Source organism: Tursiops truncatus, chromosome 9, assembly GCF_011762595.2.
Source record: "Tursiops truncatus isolate mTurTru1 chromosome 9, mTurTru1.mat.Y, whole genome shotgun sequence".
Taxonomy (NCBI): domain Eukaryota; kingdom Metazoa; phylum Chordata; class Mammalia; order Artiodactyla; family Delphinidae; genus Tursiops; species Tursiops truncatus.
Window position 1 is genome coordinate 84,187,770 of NC_047042.1, and position 21,667 is coordinate 84,209,436.

The following is a 21,667-nucleotide window of genomic DNA, read 5'->3' on the forward strand; positions in this document are numbered from 1 at the left end:
TCTTTGAAGACAAACTTCAGTTGATATCCTCAGATGGATCTCAGATTGGGAACCAGGAGAAATAGTTTGCTTCTTTTATGCTCATTTGTTCTACGATATAGCTCAGTTCAGTCCCTTGTCCTGCTGGACATCCCTGTGCGCTCTTACTTTTTGGCTTGTTCGGGTTCTCTTTTCTAGTGTGGAGCCACCTAGAATTTGCTATCACCATGTTCTCCTATTTCCGTTATTCCCCAGTTCCCTCTGTCCAGTTCTCTTTGTTTCAGTAACACTGGAACTTATTTAACCTGCCCATCACCTATGCTAATATTCTTAAGGAGAAAAGGTAGGGACTTCCCTGGTGGCACAGTGGCAAAGAATCCACCTGCCAATGCAGGGGACACGGGTTCAAGCCCTGGTCCGGGAAGATCCCACATGCCGTGGAGCAACTAAGCCTGTGAGCCACAACTACTGAGCCTGCGCTCTAGAGCTTGCGAACCACAACTACTGAGCCCCCGCATGCTGCAACTATTGAAGCCTGTGTGCCCAGAGTCTGTGCTCCACAGCAAAGACAAGCCACCACTATGAGAAGCCCGTGCACCGCAACGAAGAGTAGCCCCTGCTTACCTCAACTAGAGAAAGCCGGCACGCAACAACAGACCCAACACAGCCAAAAATAAAATAAATAAATAAATGTATTAAAAAAAAGAAAAGGTAGAGGAAGCTGGACATCCCCAATCAGCCCCATCCTTTCATGCCAGGTAACATAGATATATTTCCATTTACAGTGTCCTTCTGGAGCCAAAGCTTTCTAACCTAGGAAGGGATTCTAATAGGATGACTTTCATGTGAAATAGAAAGAAAACCCACAGGAGCCAACGCCTTTAGACCTATGGGATTATCTCTAGATGATTCTACTATGCTCTGGAGATAGCTTTAATAAGGAAATATGGTATTTGGCCTTTGGCCTTACAGAGATAATGCTACTGCTAACCACGACTATGACCATCATTATGACCTTATATTTTGTAGGCTAATTCTTTCTGAATGCTTTGTGGATTAACCTGTTTAATATCTGATTACTTGGTTGTGAGCTCCTTAATAGCTAGGTGTATGCCAGCACCTGGCACATAGGAGGTGCCCAAGTGTTTACTGAATGGATGGATGAAAGTTTAAGCAGTACAGGCAATGAAAGTGAGAGCAGGCAGGATGAAGCAGGGGGAAAATGAGAGGAGCAAGTTCTGTCTCCTCCTTTACAAAGACCAGGTTGAGCCCCGACAGTGGTGATGGGACAAATGCACTGAAAGATTCTGACTTGATGAACCCCCTTAACTTCAAATGTTTCTACCCAGAGGGCTGGGATACTTCTTTTTTGAGCCACTTTCACTTTTCCCAAAAGGCCGTTTGGTTCCAAATACACTAGGAATCAGTGTTAATTGCTTTTTGGAATATTATTTTGTCAGCTTCGTTTAGATGTGGTAATTTGCAAAGCAACCCCCAGCAGTTGGCAGTTCATCCATAGCTGTGTGGTGTTCAGACATTTCCTGGGATTCCTGCCCACCGCCTAGGCAGCTGGCAGTGTTCGCCAGGATCTGTGCTCACCTGGGATTAACTTGGAACCAGTAGTGCTTTGTTGTGTCTGGGATTTTTAAAACTCTGAAAGGGTGAAGGCCCAACCATACTTAATCCAAAAAATGAAAGTATACTAACTCATAATTTAAAAACTAGCAGGTGCTTAAAGATCATCTAGTCCACATTTGGTGGAAGAGGAAATTGCAGCTCTGACAGATTCAATGACAAGGTCAGTTGCTGGTAGCTGGGAGGCCGGGTCTAGAATCTGTATTCTTTGTGTGGCACCAAACTGTGAGCTGGAGTCCTCTGGATTTATGCCTGTGTGGATGTAAGTGTTTAAGTTACTATTTGTTTCTTTCTGAAGCTCTTTTCCCTGACCAGAGACTTCCGGGTCCTCCTTCACACATGCTTCAAGGTCACAGCCCAGACCAAAGTGTTTACAAAAAAACTAGGCACTTATGAGAGGATTCATTGCCAGTTCCTGCACTCCCTGTGCCCTGGCTTCAACCAAGCTCAGCAAACCAAGGGAAGGATAAAGTGGTCTCTGGAACCAGGAATTTCTAGGTTTGGATGCCAACAGGCAAAAGGATGAATTCTGATTTCTCCAGCAAGCTGAGGCTGCTGCTGCCACCTTCTGGGGGAAGACAGGCCAGAGCTTCATACCTGAAGCTAGTCTCAGTGTTCACCTGAGGAATAGTGTGAGGAATAAATGTCTGTTGTTTAAACTGCCCAGTTTATGATATTTTTGTTAGAGCGGCCCAAGTTGACTAAGACACAAATTGGTATGTAGGAGTGGCGGTGCTGCTGTAACAAACACCTAAAACTATGGAAGCAGCCTTGGAACTGGGTAACGGGCAGAGGCGGAAGATTTCTGAGGTGCCTGCTAGACAAAGTCCGTATTGCTATGAAGGGACTCCTAGAGGCAATTCTGGTGAGATCTCAGGAAGAGGAGAGCTGGAGAGACTGCTTCCATCTTCTCAGAAAATAAAAATAACCATGAACAGAATGTTGGTAGAAATATGGACAGTAAAGGCCATTTTGGTCTCAGACAGAAAAGAGGAACATGTTATTGGAAACTGGAGGCAAGATGATTCTTGTTATAAAGTGTCGAAAACTTGGCTGAATTATGTTCATGTTCTAGCATTTTGTGGAAGGTAAGAACTTGCAAGTGATGAAACTGTATATCTAGCTGAGGAGATTCCTAAGCAAAGTGTTGAAGGAGCTGTTTGGTTCCTCCTGACTGCTTGCATAGCAAAATGTAAGAAGAGAGAAATGAATTGATGATGGAACTGTTGAGCAAAAAGAAACCAGAACTTAAAGATTTGGAAAATTCTCAGCCTGTCCATACTACTAAAAATGAGAAAGCATGACTGACGGACTTCTTGGATTTTACATAGAGCTATTCAGTTGGCACATAAGCTATTCTTCAAGACAAGGAAAGAATGACCCTGAAGGCAACTCAGAAATCAGGGTTTCAAAAGGTGAAGTGTGTGGGGAGGAATCACCTCAGTTTCAACAGGCCAGACAGCCTCCAACCAAAGTCTTGGGAGTGAGGCTACCTGGAGCCTACAAGGTGTGACCACCGCCTGGCAGAGCCCTGGGTGGGTGTGTCTCTGGCCTGGCAGAGCTCCTGGGGCAGGACTACTCCAGGGGCGTCCAGAAGGCAGAGCATCATGCCAAAGGGATTATTCTCTAGCCTTAAGATCTCATGGAGTTTCCTTTGCTAGGCTTTAGACTTGCTTGGGACTCATTATTCCTTCCTTCTTTCCTCTTTCTCCCTTTCGAAATGGGAATGTCTATCCTAGTCTGTTTGGTTTCACAGGTTCATAGCTAGAGAGGAATTTTGCCTCAGAATGAGTCTCACTCATATCTCATTTAGATGAGACTAGACTTTAGAGTTGATGCTGGAATAAGTTAAGACATTTGGGGCTGCTGGGATGGAATGGGTTAGGGTTAGTATGTATGTATTTTGTATGTATTTTGTCTGTGAGGACATGCATTTTGGGGGCCAGGGGTGAAAGTACAAGCTGGCTGTCTACAAACAAGGAAGAGGGCCCTCACCAGATACCAAATCTACTGATGTCTTGATCTTGGACTTCCCAGCCTCCAGAACTGTGAGAAAGAAATGTGTGTGGTTTAAGCCACCCAGTCTATGGTATTTTTGTTAAAACAGCCTAAACTGACTAAGACAGTGAGTGAGAAGAAATTCAGGAGGAACTAAGAGATTCAATTCAGGAAATATTTCTGGAGTATTTACTATGTGCTAGTTATAGAGGATTTAAAGAAGAATGATGTAGGTATAGACCTAAAAAGTTTCCATTAATTACGTTACGGGAAAAAGTGACTGAGAATTAGGTACTTAGGTTCTAGATTCAGATCTGCAAACAGCCCAGTTGTACAAATGACCTTAGATGTGACATCGGACATATTTGGATATTAGTTTCTTCATCTGTTGCATAATAATATTGTGAAGGGAAATTCTTTTTGCAGCAGAACTTGCCTAGGACATAGCACATTGAGTACTGCGTTGTGCTTCAACTCTCCTAACCAGCTGTAAGTTGTTAAAGAAACCATGAACTTGGAATGCTCCTTTGAATGAGCTAAGGCAAGACCCTTACAGGACCTACCTGAGGACTTTTTTTCCTGACCAATGAAGTATGGGGCTTGTTTTAAGCAATCATATACAAAGCTGTGGATATATTCCAGCCTATTTAGAGTATTTGTTTAATCTTTAATTAGTGTAACACGCCATGATACCCCTTCCTAAAAATTAAAAACACCTTCATTTCCCCCGCAGTCAATTGGTATGTTCCTTTGCCTGGAAATAAATAAAATCGGCTGGATTTGCTTTGCTTTTTAACTATTGTTTGACCATATCTTATATTTGAATAGCACTTTGCAGTTTACTAAGTCTCTTCCCACCTGAGAGGAATGGGATGCAATCCAACAGGATGGGCTTTTGAAACGGAGAGATTCTGGCTCTGTTACTGACTAGCTATACTGCCTTGGATAAGTTACTGTAACAGTTAGGGTCCCAGCTGGAAACAGATGGCATTCTCAAATTGGGCAATTTGAGAGGTTTAATAAAGGGACTATTTCTAAAGATATGAGAACATACTGGGAAACCACAGGGAGCAGGGGAGGGAGTGGTTACTGGAACCCAGAACCAGAGAGAGTAGTGTGGAGAGGCCACTTGGGAGGACTTGTGACCTTTGGTTGAAAGGGCCAGTCAGCCCACTGTGTATACAGGCAGGGAGTCTGAGGAAGGGATACCCCAACCTCACGCTCTTCCCTCCCATGTATCTGGAGGGACAAAACAAAGATAACAAACAATTATTTAACCTTTCTGAGTCTTATTTTTCTCATTTGTGAAAAAGGGAATAATAATATTTCTCTCTCAGAGTTTTTGTGAGAGCTAAATGAGAACTTAGAGCAGATGAGCTAGGCCCTCTTCCTTCACTTGATCTTCAAAACCCCACTGTGAAGTAGACAGATTTTATTAAAACCACTTTACAGCTGTAGAAAATGAGACGCTGAGAAGTTAAGTGACTTTCCCAAGGTCTCATAGCTAGAAAAGTATCAGAACTGGGACTGCAAACAAGATTTTTGAGTATACTCTGGGTTTCTTTCCCTAGACTGTTCTGTACCCCTTGATTCCCTTCTGCAGAAGGCTGCCACAGATGGTTTCTTCTTTCTAGAGCTGCCATACCCAGAGCTACGCTGACTCTGCTGTTTAGAGGAAAACTGATTGGCCCAGGAATCCGTGCTTAAGCCAAAAAAAAAAAAAAGCACTGATTGGTTATATATGAAGAAGGTCAAATGCCTATGAGGTGGTTTGATTTAAGTCTCTGACCAATATAGATCCCCATATCAGATGCTTGACAATCCACCTGGATATCTATTAGGTATCCCCTATATACCACACTGAAGTCGGAATTCTTGATTTCTTCTACCTCAAAACTGTTCTAACCCCAAATCTTCTCCTTTTAATAAAAGCATCACTAGCTACTCAGTGGTGCAAACACAAAACCCAAGAGTTATCCTTAATTCTTTCCGTTTCCTCCTGCCTTCCCTCCCTCATCAGCAAGTCTAGCTGACTTTACTTCCAAATACAGCCCAATTCAACCATTCCTCTCCATCTCCTTTTAGTACAAGCCACCATCATTTCTTGCCTGGCTTAACCTCCTGTAGAGTCTCATCCCTTCCACTCTTACCTCTCTGCAACCCATTTTCTGTTTTGCAGAGTGATCTTTACAAAATGTAAAATGGATCACGCTACTCCTTAGCTTGAATCCTCGCACAAGTCTCCCCTTCACATTTCCATGTCACGACTCCTTACCATGACTGTTAGGGCCCTACTTGTTCTGACTCCAGTCTCTCTCTTCATCACTACGCTCCCACCACACTCTCTTCTTTCTTTTCTTTAACAACCCCTTCCCTGCCTCAGGCCCATTGCACTTGCTTATTCTCTCTTCCCAGAATGTTTTTTGTCCAGCCTTTGCATGGTTGGCACTTTTTCACTGCACAGGCGCAAATATTACCTTCTTAGAGACACTTTCCTTTACCATCCAATATTACTCCAGTGTAGTCTCTTCCTAGCACCTAAAATGCACAGACTAAAATTATCTAGTTGACTTATTATATTTATTATATGTTGCCCTGCCAGAATGTAAGCTCCCTGAAAACAGGGCCCTTGTCTGGCTTTTCTGTTTGTCCCTGCCTCCCTAGCGTCCAGAACAAGGCCTGGCATATCACAGCCTCTCAATAAATCTTTTATTGCAGGAAAAGATAGTGAATGGGGACAAACCGAATATAATCAGTTACTCTCTCTGGGAAGTGTTTACTATGAGAAGCATGTTGAGACATCATCAGAGAGTAAAAGACGGTTTCTTTTAGATGACAAGATAACTGGATTACTAGAGCTGTTGATCCCTGAAAAATGATGATCCATTGTCCAGTTCTCCATGAGGCCATCAATATAGTAATGTAGGGGAACTAGAGAGATTAAATGGCTGCTGACAATCTCCAGACCTTCCCCATGTATCCTTACAATAAACCCCATAGACGAACGCAATGCCCCAGAGGCAGTGGAGGTAAATGTGTACCTGTAGGAGATCTGAGGTACGGCAGACTCCTGAAGATTTTAAAATTTCTTTAGTCTTCTATTTTATCTTAACATTTATACAAATTTGGGGTTCAGTATCATAATATATCTACGAATTTAAAGCATTTGTATGTTAACATATCTATCTGTATTTATGTTAACATACGAATGCTTTAAATTATTTTACCATTTGTAAAATCTGTGCTGCAGGAAAGCCACGCTTTCCGGGGTCTTTACATTCTCTGTGGCAATCATACCTCAGGGATACATTTTTGTAGTCTGAGAAGTTCTGGCATTTTTTTTTCCTTTGCAACCCAAGTACTCTTTTAGCACAATTAATTCATTCTTCAGTAAATATTTATTGAACATCCACTATATGCAAGACACTCTAAAAGGACTAAGGATACAACTGTGAACAAGATATGCATGACTCCTACCTTCATGGGAGTTACAGTTTAGGGAGAGAGAATGAGAAAAAAAGAGGAAATAAAAATATATTGTGGGACTTCCCTGGTGGCACAGTGGTTAAGAATCTGCCTGCCAATGCAGGGGACACGGGTTTAAGCCCTGGTCTGGGAAGATCCCAAATGCTGCGGAGCAACTAAGCCCATGCACCACAACTATTGAGCCTGCGCTCTAGAGCCCACGAGCCACAACTACTGAGCCTGTGCTCTAGAGACCGTGAGCCACAACCACTGAGCCTGTGCTCCAGAGCCCGCGAGCCACAAATACTGAGCACGCGTGTTGCAGCTACTGAAGCCCATGCACCTAGAGCCCGTGTTCCGCAACAAGAGAAGCCACCGCGAGGAGAAGCCCACGCACCGCAACGAAGAATAGCCCCCAATGGCCGCAACTGGAGAAAGCCTGCACGCAGCAACAGACCCAATGCAGCCAAAAATAAATAAAATCTAAAAAAAAAAAAAAAATTAAAAAACATATATTGTGATGTTTGCTAAGATAAGGAAGGAAACTCAGGGTGACAAAATGTAAAAAAAAAGGCACCTAACCCCGAAATAGGTGATGAGGACTGATTTTCCAGAATGAAATAATCTGAAAAACAAGCAGAAGTTAGCCAGGTGAAGAATGGGGGAGCGTATTCCTGGCTTGGTTTACACTAAGCCCTGGAGACCAGAGAGAGCACAGAATTTACAGGAGCCAATTCAGTGTGTTAGTTTAGCGTGCCTGGAGTAGGGAGTGCAGAGGAGAAAGAGAAGAGAAAAGCTAGAGAGGTAATCAAGGCAGGATATGAAAGGCCTATGCTAAGGACTTTCAGTGTTACCCAAAGGGAATAGAAAGTCACTGAAAGTCTGAGAGAGTCATCTTAGGAAGAACTGACTTATGTGTTTTTTTAAAAAAGATCACTCAGGGACCATAACTCTGTGTCTGGAAAAGAACAAGGACTCACTTACATTCGGGTAAGAGGTATAATTAGCAAATTTGGAGCCCCAAACTAATTGAACTGAGTCACCATCTTAATCTTTTCCCCTTAAAAGTATCTCTTTCCCCCCCAACTAACCACTAATCATCTTTGGAACTAATCAAGCTTCTCTGGCCTCTTCACTGTCTCTGGACTCCTAACTTCATTGCTGGGATTATAGCACTCCCTCAAGGAACAAATACTTTCCCAGTATGCTGCAACACACAAAGCACATGTGATTTTAAAGGCTAACATATTGTGACCTTTCTATTTGGCATTCTCCATCTGATATGCTAGTGGAGGCTACTACTAAGTTTTTCTCTGTGGAAACAGGAAGTCAGGAAAGGATTTGAGGAAGTTTGGGCAGGTTAATGATTATAATGGGAAAAGAATACAATTATAGTACTGAAGTGTTTCAACTCACTTGGTCATTCACTAAAAAACCCTTTGCTTGAGTTTTTCCGTTGGTCAGGTGGAGATGAAGATGCTGTGCAGGCTTCCAGGGGTAGAACCACTTAGACAGTGAGAGAAGGGTACTTTGGTAATGCAGTGGCTAAGCCAAGGAATAAACATGCACAACGCTGACCTACAGGTATTTGATGGGAACATTATCTAAAGCTGCCAGATATTTAGAGCAAGTGTTCATTTTTAGATAAGGAGCTGGTATGATGCCCATATAGCATTCAGAGCACATGGGCTGTTATTCCCTCTGTGGTCATTTTCTTGAAACTATCTCTTTTTTTTAAAAATAATATTCTTTTTTTAAACCCCACATTTGTTTATTTATTTATTTTTGGCTGTGTTGGGTCTTCGTTTCTGTGCGAGGGCTTTCTCTCGTTGTGGCAAGCGGGGGCCACTCTTCATCGCGGTGCGCAGGCCCCTCACTATCGCGGCCTTTCTTGTTGCGGAGCACAGGCTCCAGACGCGCAGGCTCAGTAGTTGTGGCTCACGGGCCTAGTTGCTCCGCGGCATGTGGGATCCTCCCAGACCAGGGCTCGAACCCGTGTGCCCTGCACTAGCAGTTAGACTCTCAACCACTGCGCCACCAGGGAAGCCTGAAACTCTCTGTCTCTTGCTCTTTCAGAATTTGGGGGCTAAATATCTGTCGGTTAAAAATAGGTAGATTTACCAGCTGTAAGAATGACGACACCCAGCTTCCCAACTCCTTTAGGATTTTTCTGGTCTGTGGGTGAATGTCATTACTGAGCAAACCAATCGCGCGAGATGGGTATGAGAGAGCTCTCAACAAATGCTTACAACGAAGGGCATCCCAGACTGAAAACTGAACAGGATGAGAGGACACACAAGCATTTCCTTTTCCTGTCTCCATGTGACTCTGGAACGGTGGGGGTGGGGGGACACAAGACGTTTAAAACCAGGACAACTCCAGAAGGAAAGGCCATTAGCTATTCCACTGCAATTCCCTTCAATGCTGTTTCCTTACAGAATTTAGAAACTTGAGAGAGCAGTGGTTTCCAAAGTCTCAAAGGCGTCCCTTCTCCAACTTCTTCTCATTTTCCCTTCCTGTCCCATAACTACAATTTATTTTTTTCATAATGTTTTTGGCTTTCCCCTTACCTCAGCTTTCAAGAAAAGTCATTTGAGACATTCCTCTCCAAGCCCCACTGGAGAGCCCCTCAGATGCTCACACTCCAGTCCCAGTTTCCGCCAGTCAGTCTTTCAGGAGGGCTCAGCGGCGGAGACCCCCAGAGTGAATCGCCGACCCGCGCGCGACTTATCGCTTCACGCAGGGGTAACGACGCGAGACCGGGAGAGCTGACGGCCCAGGAGGGCCGCGGCTCCTTTAAAAGCAGGCCCCGCCCCTCCCCCTCCCGGCGCGGCTGGCGGTCGGCGGCGGGCGCTACGGTGCTGACAAGATGGCGGCTGGCGGGGCTGTCTCTGCGACGCCCGAGTGCCGGCTTCTGCCCTACGCGCTACACAAGTGGAGCTCCTTCTCCTCCACCTACCTTCCTGAGTAAGTGCTTGGCCCTGGGCTCGGGCTGCCCTACTCCTCGGCGTAAGCACGGCTGGGCCAGGGGGGCTGTGGAGGGCAACCGCGTCGAGAGGCCCAGGCGGGGCCTGGTGAGGGGGACGCGCGGCCTCCGGAGTCTCAGTCCAGCTGCCGAGAGCGTTGCCCGCCCCCGCCTCCGGGAGGGGTTAGGATCCAGAGTGCGAGATTCGGGTGGAAGGGCAAGGTGTGTGGCGGGGCCGAGGCGCGTAGGACAACGGGGAGCCAGGTGATGCGGCGGCCGGGTTTGGGGGTTGAGAAGGGCTTGGGGGCGGGCGGCTCATGAAGGTGGAGCAGGAGTTGGGGCTTTCGGGACCGGACGGCGGGCAAAATGGTGAGGATGTCTAAGGGCGTCCTAGGTGGTGGGAGACGGGGGATGGTTAAGTCGATTGCTGCCGGGACAAAGTGTAAAGCTGAGAAGAGTGACTGTTCCTGGGGGAGGGGGTGGTGGTCATTAAAAGCGATTAGGTCCAGGGGAGTGGTAAAAGTCACCGACGGCTGAAGAGTTGTGGAACCTATCTATGCAAGTGGGGAGACGTTGTAGGATTTGCGGAGGGTATCTTTTCCGGCTGGTAGTTCTGAAAAAGAGAGTGGGCAGGAGGGACATTACAGAGGAGTTCCTCTGTATGATGGCTCAGAGCATGGATTTACGTAGACCCAGACCAGTTTCCCAGCCCAGAAACTCAGATATAGACAGAAAAGTATGACTTTAATGAATTTGACTTCCAACACTCGTTTGGTCTGGATCCCCAGTTTAGGTGTTGAAAAGAGTTCCAGTGCGTTACAGAAAAACCGTGCGTTTTTCTGTAGCAGATTGCTTCTGAAATGCTGACAGTACTTTCATTCAGTATTTGCTTATGTCTGAGAGAAGGAGCAGATCGAACTCCGCTTTTGCATACTGATAGAGATGGCTTAGTAAAGTTTTAAGATCTGTGCAGACCCTGAAAAAAAGTGCTAGCTGTCCCCCGGACCGTCATTTTACAAGTCCAGGAATGATTTTATGAACAAAACAAGTTACAAATAATATATTTTTGTTACTGAACAAAGTGACTAGATATGTGACGCATACTCAAAAGTCTTCCACTTATATTTCAAAAAGTCTTCACATTTTCTCCAATTTGATTTCTCTGGTCAAATCAGTCAAATCTAAAATTGGAGCTGTGACTAGGAGAATCTAACTCTCTTGACTGCCGGCCCATTGTCCTATTCTCCAGGTCAAGGGTTGGCAATCAGGCCTTCAGTAGGATGTGGTTCAGTGAGGGGTGCCAGGTGACCTGTGACCTAATCTGGCCTGTGTGGCCTGTTGATGGCTGCTGTATGGCTGTGTCCCTGATTGATGCTGGCATCCAGCTTTTAATGTGAGAGTGAACCAGGTAAACATTCTAGCCCTCAGCTGGAGTTGAAATGTGGCCCTAGGTACTTGACTTCTGATTTTCAGGGCTTAACAAATTGAGCCTGAAGGTAATCAGAATTTTTCTATACCCAGGTTAGGATCACAGATAGTTGGGAACTGGAAGGGCATTGTTTGATCTAATAACTCTGGAGATATTTTCCTGGTCTTAAGTTAGACTACTTCCAGGGTTTCACTTCTTAAATTTCTGTCGTAGGGGTGAGACTTGGATATCACAAGTCCCAGCCGAGTTATGAATAAAAAAGAAAAAGTACATTTCAAGCAGGAAATGATTTAGTGGGATGGCGACTTTACTTTTTTTTTTAACATCTTTATCGGAATATAATTGCTTTACAATGTTGTGTTAGTTTCTGCTGTATAACAAACTGAATCAGCTATATGTATACATGTATCCCCATATCTCCTCCCTCTTGCGTCTCCCTCCCACCCTCCCTATCCCACCCCTCTAGGTGGTCACAAAGCACCGAACTGATCTCCCTGTGCTATGTGGCTGCTTCCCACTAGCTATCTATTTTACATTTGGTAGTGTATATGTGTCAGTGCTACTCTCTCACTTCGTCCCAGCTTACCCTTCCGCCTCCCAGTGTCCTCCATTGACAGATGAATGGATAAAGAAGATGTGGCACATATATACAGTGGAATATTACTTGGCCATAAAAAGAAACGAAATTGAGTTATTTGTAGTGAGGTGGATGGACCTAGAGTCTGTCATACAGAGTGGAGTAAGTCAGAAAGAGAAAAACAAATACCATATGCTAACACATATATATGGAATCTAAAAAAAAAAAAAAAAGGGTCTGATGAACATAGGGGCAGGACAGGAATAAAGAGACAGCTTTACTTTGACTTATGTCTCATTATCCTGGCGCTAGATTTGAAGTGGGCAGCATTCTAGTTTTGGAGTTAGAAGGCAGCCATTTGAAATAGGAGAAATCTGTTGTTACGGTTTTCTCAAATATATTTGTAAACTAGCATTTAGTGCATATTTAACTCTCAAACACTTTCATATACAGTGTTTTTAGTCTTTATAATATTCTGTTGACTTATCCAGTATAGTTTTTATTTTAAAGCACTAAACTATTATAATAGAGGAGTAATCTGAACTTTTTCTTTGAAGGAGTATAGTTGAGTATTATGGAGCTTGAGTTTGAGAGTTTTGTGTCTGCTGGATTGGTGTGTGCCATGCCTGGACTTCTAATTGCAAGTAAGGATGGCACTGAACTTCTATTAGCAAGTGAGGATGTTATAACTTTGTATAATAGGAAGTGTGAGAAAGGGATTGACTTTACTTACTTTTGCCCTAAAATCCTAACAGCAATTGCTCTATCTTTACTGGCAGTGACAGTCATGTTAAAGTACTTTTTTTTTTTTTTTTTTTTTAATTTATTTTTGGCTGCATTTGGCTCTTTGTTGCTGCGCGCGGGCTTTCTCTAGTTGAGCCGAGCGGGGGCTATGCTTCTTTGCGGTGCGCGGGCTTCTCATTGCGGTGGCTTCTCTTGCTGTGGAGCACAGGCTTTAGGCATGCGGGCTTCAGTAGTTGTGGCACAAGGGCCTAGTTGCTCCACAGCATGTGGGATCTTCCAGGACCAGGGATCAAACCAGTGTCCCCAGCATTGGCAGGCGGATTCTTAACCACTGCGCCACCAGGGAAGTCCTTAAAGTACTTCATAAACAGGTGTAATTTTAAATAAAGCCTTTTGTTGAAATTGTCTACAGAATAGCAAATATGTATTGATTACAGGTCACTGATCAAGGCATTTTGAGGGGATAATAATAAAGCAGTAACAACAATGGGAAACATTTATAATGTGCCTTCCATTTGCTAGGCTCTCTTATGAACACTTAAGTGTATTATCTCATTTAATTCTCAAAACAATTATATGAGTAATCTTCATTTTCCAGCTGAAGAGACAGGGAGATGTTAAAACTTGCCTCAGGTCACACTGCTGGATGGAATCAGGATTTGAACCCAGGTAGTCTGACTCCAGATTCTGTGGTCTTAACTGTAGAGCTGATCTGCTTCTGCACAAAGGTGGAGACAAGAATTCAGAGATTTGAAAGAGTTCTTGTGTTAAAGACACTTACATTTTAGTTGTGAAAGACATGAAGTCATGAAAAAAAGAAAAATTCGGATCTCTATTTTTTTCTCCTGCAGACTTAAAAAACATTTTCCTTCTCTCAAAGTCAGAAAAGAACATTTTCCCTTCTAACCCTTTTAGATTTATTTGGACTTTAAAAATGTTAAAGCAGATCAAGTTATAGATAACACATTTCTATTTTGAAACTAATGAAGTGGCCTTTTATTTTTCAGTGTGGTTAAAAAAGTTTGCTTGTATTTTACTTTTTTCTGAAGTTTACAATTAATTTGGGAATTAAGAGAGATGTGTCTATGTAAATGATGATTAATTCTTAGAATTACATGCAGTCTTATATGAAAAATATTTTTTAAACTGCTAATCTCTATACTCAAATGTTTATTGCTCTAGCTAATAGTGATACTAACTACAATTTATGGAGCACCTACTGTGTGCAAGATGATTTTTGTATATAGTTTTACCTAATCCTTACAACAAACCTACAAGATAGGTATTGTATCTATTTTGTATACGAGGAAACTGAGGTCCATATAGGTTAAGTAACTTACCCAAGGTCATTTAGTTTTCAGGAGGCTTGGCAAGTTCTCGGACTTAAAAACTCTTGCGTGTGCCTCTAGTAACAACCACCGCTTGAGTACCTTCTATTTGTCAGGCGCTATGCTTAGGACTTAGATTGTGTTCTTTTGATTTCATATTTATAAAAACTCTGTGATAAATATTATCATTCACTTTTACAGCTAGGGAAACTGAGGTTCAGAGAGGTAAGTTAAATTGTCCAGGTCTAAGAGTTGAAAGAGTAGGAGATAGGACTCTGATCTTGGACCTCCTGACTTCTGTTATCAAAGAAGAATATTGCTGCTTCAGTATTTTACATGGCTGTAATATGTTCCTAATTGGGAATACAGATAAAAAGTGCTATAAGGTGAGAATGGAGAGAGGGAAAGATATTTAGATATATTTTATCTCGACCTTTAAGGTTTTAATGTATTAATATAAAAATTGGGAGGACCTTTGAAAGTATATTTACACATTAGGTAATTTTATTGTTGTAGAATGATCCTTCTTTTGTTTACATGTTAGTGAAAGACTTCATTAGTTTAGATAGTAAAATTGGATGCATTTTTAAGTGTTTACCTTTTTCCTGTTAGTCTACTTTATTACTTAAAATCAGACATTAATTAAAACTGTACCTTTGTGAATATGTGATTCATGGTTCAGAGTAAAAGTGATATAATTTGACAAGTAGGTTAGGAGGTGAACCTATTTCAACTATTGTAAAATTCCACATTTAAAAGTGAATATATATTTTTTCTAATTGCCAAAAAAACCCCACCCTAAGTTACTTGAGGAATATTTGCAAAATATAGACCCACAGAAGCAAAATTTAAATTACCCTTAATCCCACCACCAAAAGATAACTAATCAGCCTGTGATATATATCATTCCAGATATTCTGTTGTGTCTATATCTATTTTCCAATTTGATATTGTCCTGTTTGCTGTTCTGTATTCTTTTTCCTTCTTAATATATGATAAATATTTCCTCATGTTATTAAATATTTTTCTATATTATCATTTGTTCTGGATACATTATAATCCATATAATGATTTTATGGCATTTTATTTAATCGGCCCCCTATTTTGGGACATTTAGTCTTTCTGGGTTTGTTTTGTTTTTGCTGTTCTTCGGCCATTAGAACAACATGGAGTAAAAGTGATATAATTTGACAAGTATACTAATGTCTCATTAGTAATGAGACATTCTGCCTTACACAAACAAATCTTGAACTCATTTATGATGAGTTCTAAGATGCTGAATTGTTGGATTAAAGGTATCAATTTATTTTCCTACTGTCTGTGTAGGGAACTCTGTTTCTATGTACCCTGGGTTTACTTTGGTATTATCCTTAGTAATTCGGGATTAAGAATGTGGTTTTGGTCAGATAGGTCCTTAGAGATGTCTGGAGAGTGCTTACATAATTCAAAAGTGACATTGTTCCTTATCATTTCTTTTCCTCCCCCCCCATTTTAGATTTTAAATGGATTTTTATTTTATTAATCACATACATTTGAAAAATAGAACACATTTGTGAGATTTATTATTTATTTGGTGTATAGACAGTGATTACTATGCATATGAATTAGAGGATTTTTACAATCCCAAAGACATCTGAAACCCAGAAGTTGTGAGTCACTAGTTTCACTAGTTGGAGGTATTCAATGCCCTGGAGACTGGAGACTGTCATTCTGTTTCTTTCCTTCCCTTTTTTCCCTTTCCCTAAACTAAGGTTAGTACTGGCCTGGCTTGGGAACCTTACTGGCCAGTGAAAGTTCTAAGACTGATATTTTCAGTCTGATGATATTAGAACTTTAGGAAAATAAAGATACCCGGGATAGAGGAAGAGCTTGAGGTGGGTCTAGGACTAGAGATTGAATCTGTGGAGCTGGCTCCTAGGATTGGATCTTTGTGAACTTTACCAAGTTATGATTCTTCTCTGAGTATTATCACTTTCCTTCTGTGTAGAAATACTTTTTATCTTGATCATATGTTGGGAGGTTTAGTATTATGTTTAATTTTTCTTTTTCTTCTTTTTTTTTTTGGAAGATAGGCAGATAGCTCTATTTGCATTAACTTTCTTTGAGACTGATACAGGGACTGTGTGATGTTCTGCCATTGATAAGATGCATTTCAGCTGTTTGTGGTGATCTGACTTTGCTATATATCAGTCATTCAGAAGTCATCTTTGGAATTATGAGAGATTTTCTAGATTTTAATTTTAGAGATGTAGCTATTAGCACCTAAGAATGGTTTTCTTTGTATTTACTCTGTTTGGGATTTCTGGCACCTCTCGAATTTATAGCATGACTCCCATCAGTTCTGAAAAAATTTTGATAGTCTTCAAATATTCTTTCTATACCCTTCTTTTTCTTCTTTCCTCTCTGACTTCAATTAAATCCATTCTCTACCTTTTGTCCTGTCCCATATGTCCTTTATGCTTTTTTCTGTCTTTTTTTATCATTTTTCTTCTCTCCTTATTTCATTCTGGATAGGCTTTACTTGCCTGTGTTCCAGTTCACTGATTCCCTATTCTGGTATGTCCAGTCAGCTTTTAATCCCATCTTTTTTATTCTTGGGTTCAACTATTTTTTAGTGCTAGACTTTTCATTTGATTTTCTCTCTCTCTTTTTAAAAATAGATTCTAATTCTCTAGTGAAAATCTCCACATTGTGACATCAATCAAGCTGCTAATAAAAAGTCTGTGTCTGAAAACTGCAATATCTGGATCTCTTGTAGGTCTATTTCTCTTGTCTTTTATCACACATTTTATCTTGGTGTGTCTGGTAATAATAATTATTATTATTATCACTATTACCATTATTTTGGGGAGTAACTTTTTCTGAATACCACACATTATATTTAGAATTTTAGATACAATTACAAATTACAGTTAGTTGCCTAATGTTGTAGCATTTCTCTAGAGAGGATTCACCCATCTTCTGGCAGGCAGATAAAATAGAGGCAGATCACCTCAATAGTCAGGAACTGAGCTGACTTGAGGCCGAGTTTTGGGTTTTGTGAACGTCTAGTTTGCACAACTTTGGTAGCCCAGGGAACCCAACTGAGAGACTAGGTGTTTCTAGGGCCTCTCCTATTTTTGCCTTTCCAGCAGCATGAGACTCCTAAAAGGAGGAGCTCCTTGCTTTCAGTTGCTTACTGCTGGCTTTTTAGCCTCTTGCTTTTTGCAGTTTAAGAATCGACAGATGCTTTAAGAGGAAAATCAGTATGCAGTGTCAGGTTTGTTCTTCTGTACCTACCTTTTCTATAGGATCTTAACCCCTCAGGTCTTGGATGTCATGGCAAGACCCAGTTACCAAGTTTTGTCCCGCTACCCCCTTGAAATTGCCAAAAGCTCTGCTGACTTTTCTGACCTTTAGTAGCTTTTTTTTCCTGGCTTCTCAGCTCCTTTCCTGTGCCATTAAAGAAATAGGTGGAACGTCCTGAGAGGGAAAGCTGCCCAGAATGTGGGGCTCCCTTTAACAAGTTCTTTGGCATCTCAAATCCTTACTGCCTCAGAAAGTCTCTGATACCTTAAGAACTTTTTTTTTCTATTTTAAACAGCTTTTCTAGTTGTAAGAGGTAATGTGTTGGTCTGCTGCAGGCTATTCTGTCAAATTGCAGAAAACGCAGAAATCTTTCTGTGTTTAGTTCTTATGAAATAGACTTATATTTTCTAGGCTTATGAATTCCTCATGGTTATGTTAATGTACTATCCTAACACTTGGGCCCCAGATTTTTTTGCACAGTGTTTTCCTTCATTTTGCCTTTTGACACCTTAACTGCTTATTCCTAATATCTGATGGGAAAAATTAGGGACTATGAATAACATTATTTGTTAGCAATTGTTTTAAATACTAACTGACTAAAATTTGATTTATTCTTGGTTTTATTGATGATTCATAATTCTCTTTTGAGACTTGTTTATGAGGTCCAGAAATTGAGAGTTTTATCTTTGTCATAGTATATAGTTATTTTCCCTTCCTATAATGTGATTTTTATATTATTTACCTTTTTTTTTTTTAGAACTTGCATGGGAATATTTATGTGAAGGCATTGTTCAGAAGGAAGATACTTGGGTGTAATGTAAATTTTTTGGTTTGTAAATACTGTTAGTATTTAATACTTTTTAAATATCCTTATATTTCTTCAATATGACTGGTATTTATTATAGTTATCACCTATGTACTTGTTAAGGCATGTTGTTTTGTATAAATAGAAATGTTAAGTTATTTTAAGCATCCTTGAGTATGTCCCCTTTCCCCTTCCTCTCATTGTCCCCTTTCTTCCCTTTTGATCTAAGTAGTTTGATCAGAAGAGTCCTAAAACCTAATTCCTACTTATTCTTCAGCTATCAGCTAGAATGTCACTCACAGCAAAGTCTGACTTACCCCTGTCCCACCAAAGAAGTCTGGCACCCCTTCCCCACCCCTACAGTTAAATGCTTTCATACAAATATATACCCTTCTCATATATCACTTTATATAGTTTATAATTATGAATTTATTTGTATAATTGTTTGCTTAATAGCTGTCCCCCCCAGCTAGACCACAAGCTCCATAAGGACTATGAAAATTTCCCCCCTCATCATTGTAGTCCAGCATAGTGTTTATTAAATGCATACATGAGTTAATTAAGCGTTTAGACTACTTTTCTTCTTTTAATAGAGTTTTGTTTTTGGGTTAGATGGAGTCATATACTGGCCATGTTAAAAATATTAAAATATTTAGTTTTAATAATAAGTTTTAAATCCGTGCTATAAACTTTCATGGTTTTCATAGTTTTTAGCAATTTCAGAGAATATTTTAAGTGAAATTGGTTATCTTGGGGTGGGGATATTGCATTTGGAAGAACTTGGAAGAGAAAGCTTCTTATCTATCTTGCTATTTTAAAAAGTTTTTATTATTAAGGTTATTTATATTATTATGGGCAGTTTTTCTAATGAGACCTCGAGAACTTTAAAGCTTAGTTTATTACAGAATCTGATTTGGCTAATAGCTTTTAATAGTTTTAGAGTATATTGCCAATATTTTGATTAATTTTAGGATAAGGATCATTTCCTCCAATTCCTTAAATATAAGTATTTAATAGAAAATAGGAAAAGTAATATAAAAAGTTAGTTGACTTTTTAACATAGTAATGTTTTTGGTTTGGTAATTTGCATCCCATGCATTCAGCTACTTAAAAAGTGTAGTTCAGTGGTTTTTAGTATGTTCATGGATATGTGCAACCATCACTGCAGTCAATTTTAGAACGTTTTCATAATCTCAAAAAGAAACTATACCCTTTGTTATGATCTGCTTACTTTCTTATCCCTGAGCAACCACTGATTTACTTTCTGTCTCTATAGATTCTGGACATTTCGTATAAATGAAGTCATAGAATATGTAATCTTTGTGATTGGCTCCTTTCATTTAGCATAGTGTTTTTAAGGTTATTTATGTTGTAGCATTTAGCAATACTACATCCTTTTTATGGCAGGTAATATTCTATTATATGGGTATACCACATTTTTACCCATTCATTAGTAGATGGGCATCTAGGTTGTATCCCCTTTTTTGGCTGCTGTAAACATTTGTGTACAAGTTTTTTGTGTGGTTATATGTTTTCATATCTTTTGGGTAAATGCCTAGGAGTGGAATTTCTGGGTCATATAGTAATTCTATGTTTAACTGTTTAAGGAACTGTCAGGCTGTTCTTGGTTGATTTCCCCCCCCCCCTCTGTTATTGAGGTAGTATCAAACTGATTAGTGCATATGAATTGAAGCCCTGTAAGGAAAGTGACCACCTGGAATTAGATAGCAAATCACTTGACTTCAAGTCTTTTACTTCGAGAACTTTCTGTGACAGTTGAGCTAGTCTTTTATCTTCTTTTATTTTTGTTCAGAATGCATGTATATGGACTGGCTCCATGTCTTCATCTTTTAAGTTATTTACCTGCCTATCAGTGTACATACTTACATGGAGACATACATACATTCACGCATACTTTGGTAAGTAGTTCATGGTGGGGATGTTAGTTGAAAGTTGGTATATTTTTTTCTAAAATGTATATAGTTAACATGTGAAGTATTGACTGGAAGATATTTATGAAACTTGTTTATGAATTCTTTCCTTAAACAAACTGACGCATAGATTTTAAAAGAGCTGAAAATAACTTCAAGTATGACAGAATAGTTTCTTCTAGAATTTAGAATTTTAGATGATTAGAAAATTCACATATCTAGGTCTGAAAGTTTAAGTCTTGACATCTATCATCTCCATTTTCTACAACCTAAAATGCTACTATGGGTGACAGGTTAAAGAAAACTTTGTTTTTTATTTTTATTGCTACATTGTGGTATTTGAGTCACAATTATGGCTTTTCACATTTTTGGCTATCTGTGCCATAAACAAATTATTGGGTGCCTCTAACTCCTGAATAATAGCCAAGCCTATTTGAAGTTATGAGAGAGAATTTCTGGTGATGAACTATCTGTACCTATAATAGGACAATAGAAGGTAGGAAAAGCTAAGTTCAGGTGAGTGATAAAAGCAGTAAATGCTACAGAAATTAGAGGTGAGATTCAGAGAATGGAACTTCTGCTGTTGGCATGGGCTTGAGGAGAGACTTCTTGGAAGAGGTAAATGAGCTATGATTTCCTTTGTGTGCAGATCTAATTTATTTCACCGTTCTTCGTGTTTCTTGAACGCAGGAATTTATCTTTACCCTTGTGCATATTCAACAACTATTTGGGAAATTGGGTTAACATTTGGCATTTGTTGAGTTAGTGAGCATATCAGAACCAGGAAGATGCTTGGAGGTAGACTTTTCCCAGACAGTATACAGGGCAGTTGATACAGGCTGGATCATTGGTCAGGTACTTCTTCCTTATATATTATATATGTGGACTGGTGTCCCTGCCCATATTTCTCTCCAGAATCACCAGTTTGTAGTACTTTAAGTAAATCTTTTTCTTTTTATTCAGGTTTGTTTCATACATACAGTTACAAAAGATACTGTTTACTGAAGGTGGCTTGGCTGATGGTGTTCCAAAGTCACTTGCTATATTCTATTCCCCTCTGAACAGCTAACAGTTATCCTACCCATTATTTGACAGTGAACTCCTCCCCTCTATTTATTTATACTTTATGATTTTGCATATTAGGAGAAATAAGCATTAACTTATCAATGTACATTTAGGAGATTTGCCGCTCCCTATTGCAGAAATTTAAGTGTAATGAAAACAGAACTCTTTGAATTTTATTTTATTCTTTTGAGGAAATTTAGTAAGATATTATGAATTTTTTACGGTATTCTAACCTGCTTTTCCAGTGCATTTAGGGCAGTGATTATGTTTATATTTATCCAAAATGTGATGCATGAATTGCAAATTAATCCTCTAGCAAGTATCTAATACTATTGATAGAAATGTTACTATTGCCATTAGATTTACTAGATTTAGTAGAACAATGTTTTTGAGATGTCCTTGAATTATGATGGGCTATTAGGCTGCTATTAAAGAGTAAGTTTTAGGGCTTCATTGGT

General features: G+C 40.2%; 1 protein-coding gene and 1 long non-coding RNA gene across 6 annotated transcripts in view; one reads left to right on the plus strand and one right to left on the minus strand.

The window, feature by feature from the left end:
• LOC109547899 (uncharacterized) overlaps positions 1-9,845 on the minus strand; it is a 57,883-nt gene extending 48,038 nt beyond the window's left edge. For both annotated transcript variants that reach the window (XR_012334076.1, XR_012334075.1), the window contains exon 1: positions 9,648-9,845. This is a non-coding gene — a long non-coding RNA (uncharacterized lncRNA). The remainder of the gene's footprint in view (positions 1-9,647) is intronic.
• Positions 9,696-21,667, plus strand: part of MKLN1 (muskelin 1) — a 184,724-nt gene continuing 172,752 nt past the window's right edge. Inside the window, exons 1-2 of one of the 4 annotated variants that reach the window (XM_073809944.1) lie at positions 9,696-10,044; positions 18,166-18,220. In XM_073809944.1, the coding sequence (XP_073666045.1) occupies positions 9,711-10,044; positions 18,166-18,220 (389 nt within the window). In that variant the 5' untranslated portion in view covers positions 9,696-9,710. The other 3 variants (XM_019922664.3, XM_033863277.2, XM_073809945.1) reach the window with 3 other exon arrangements.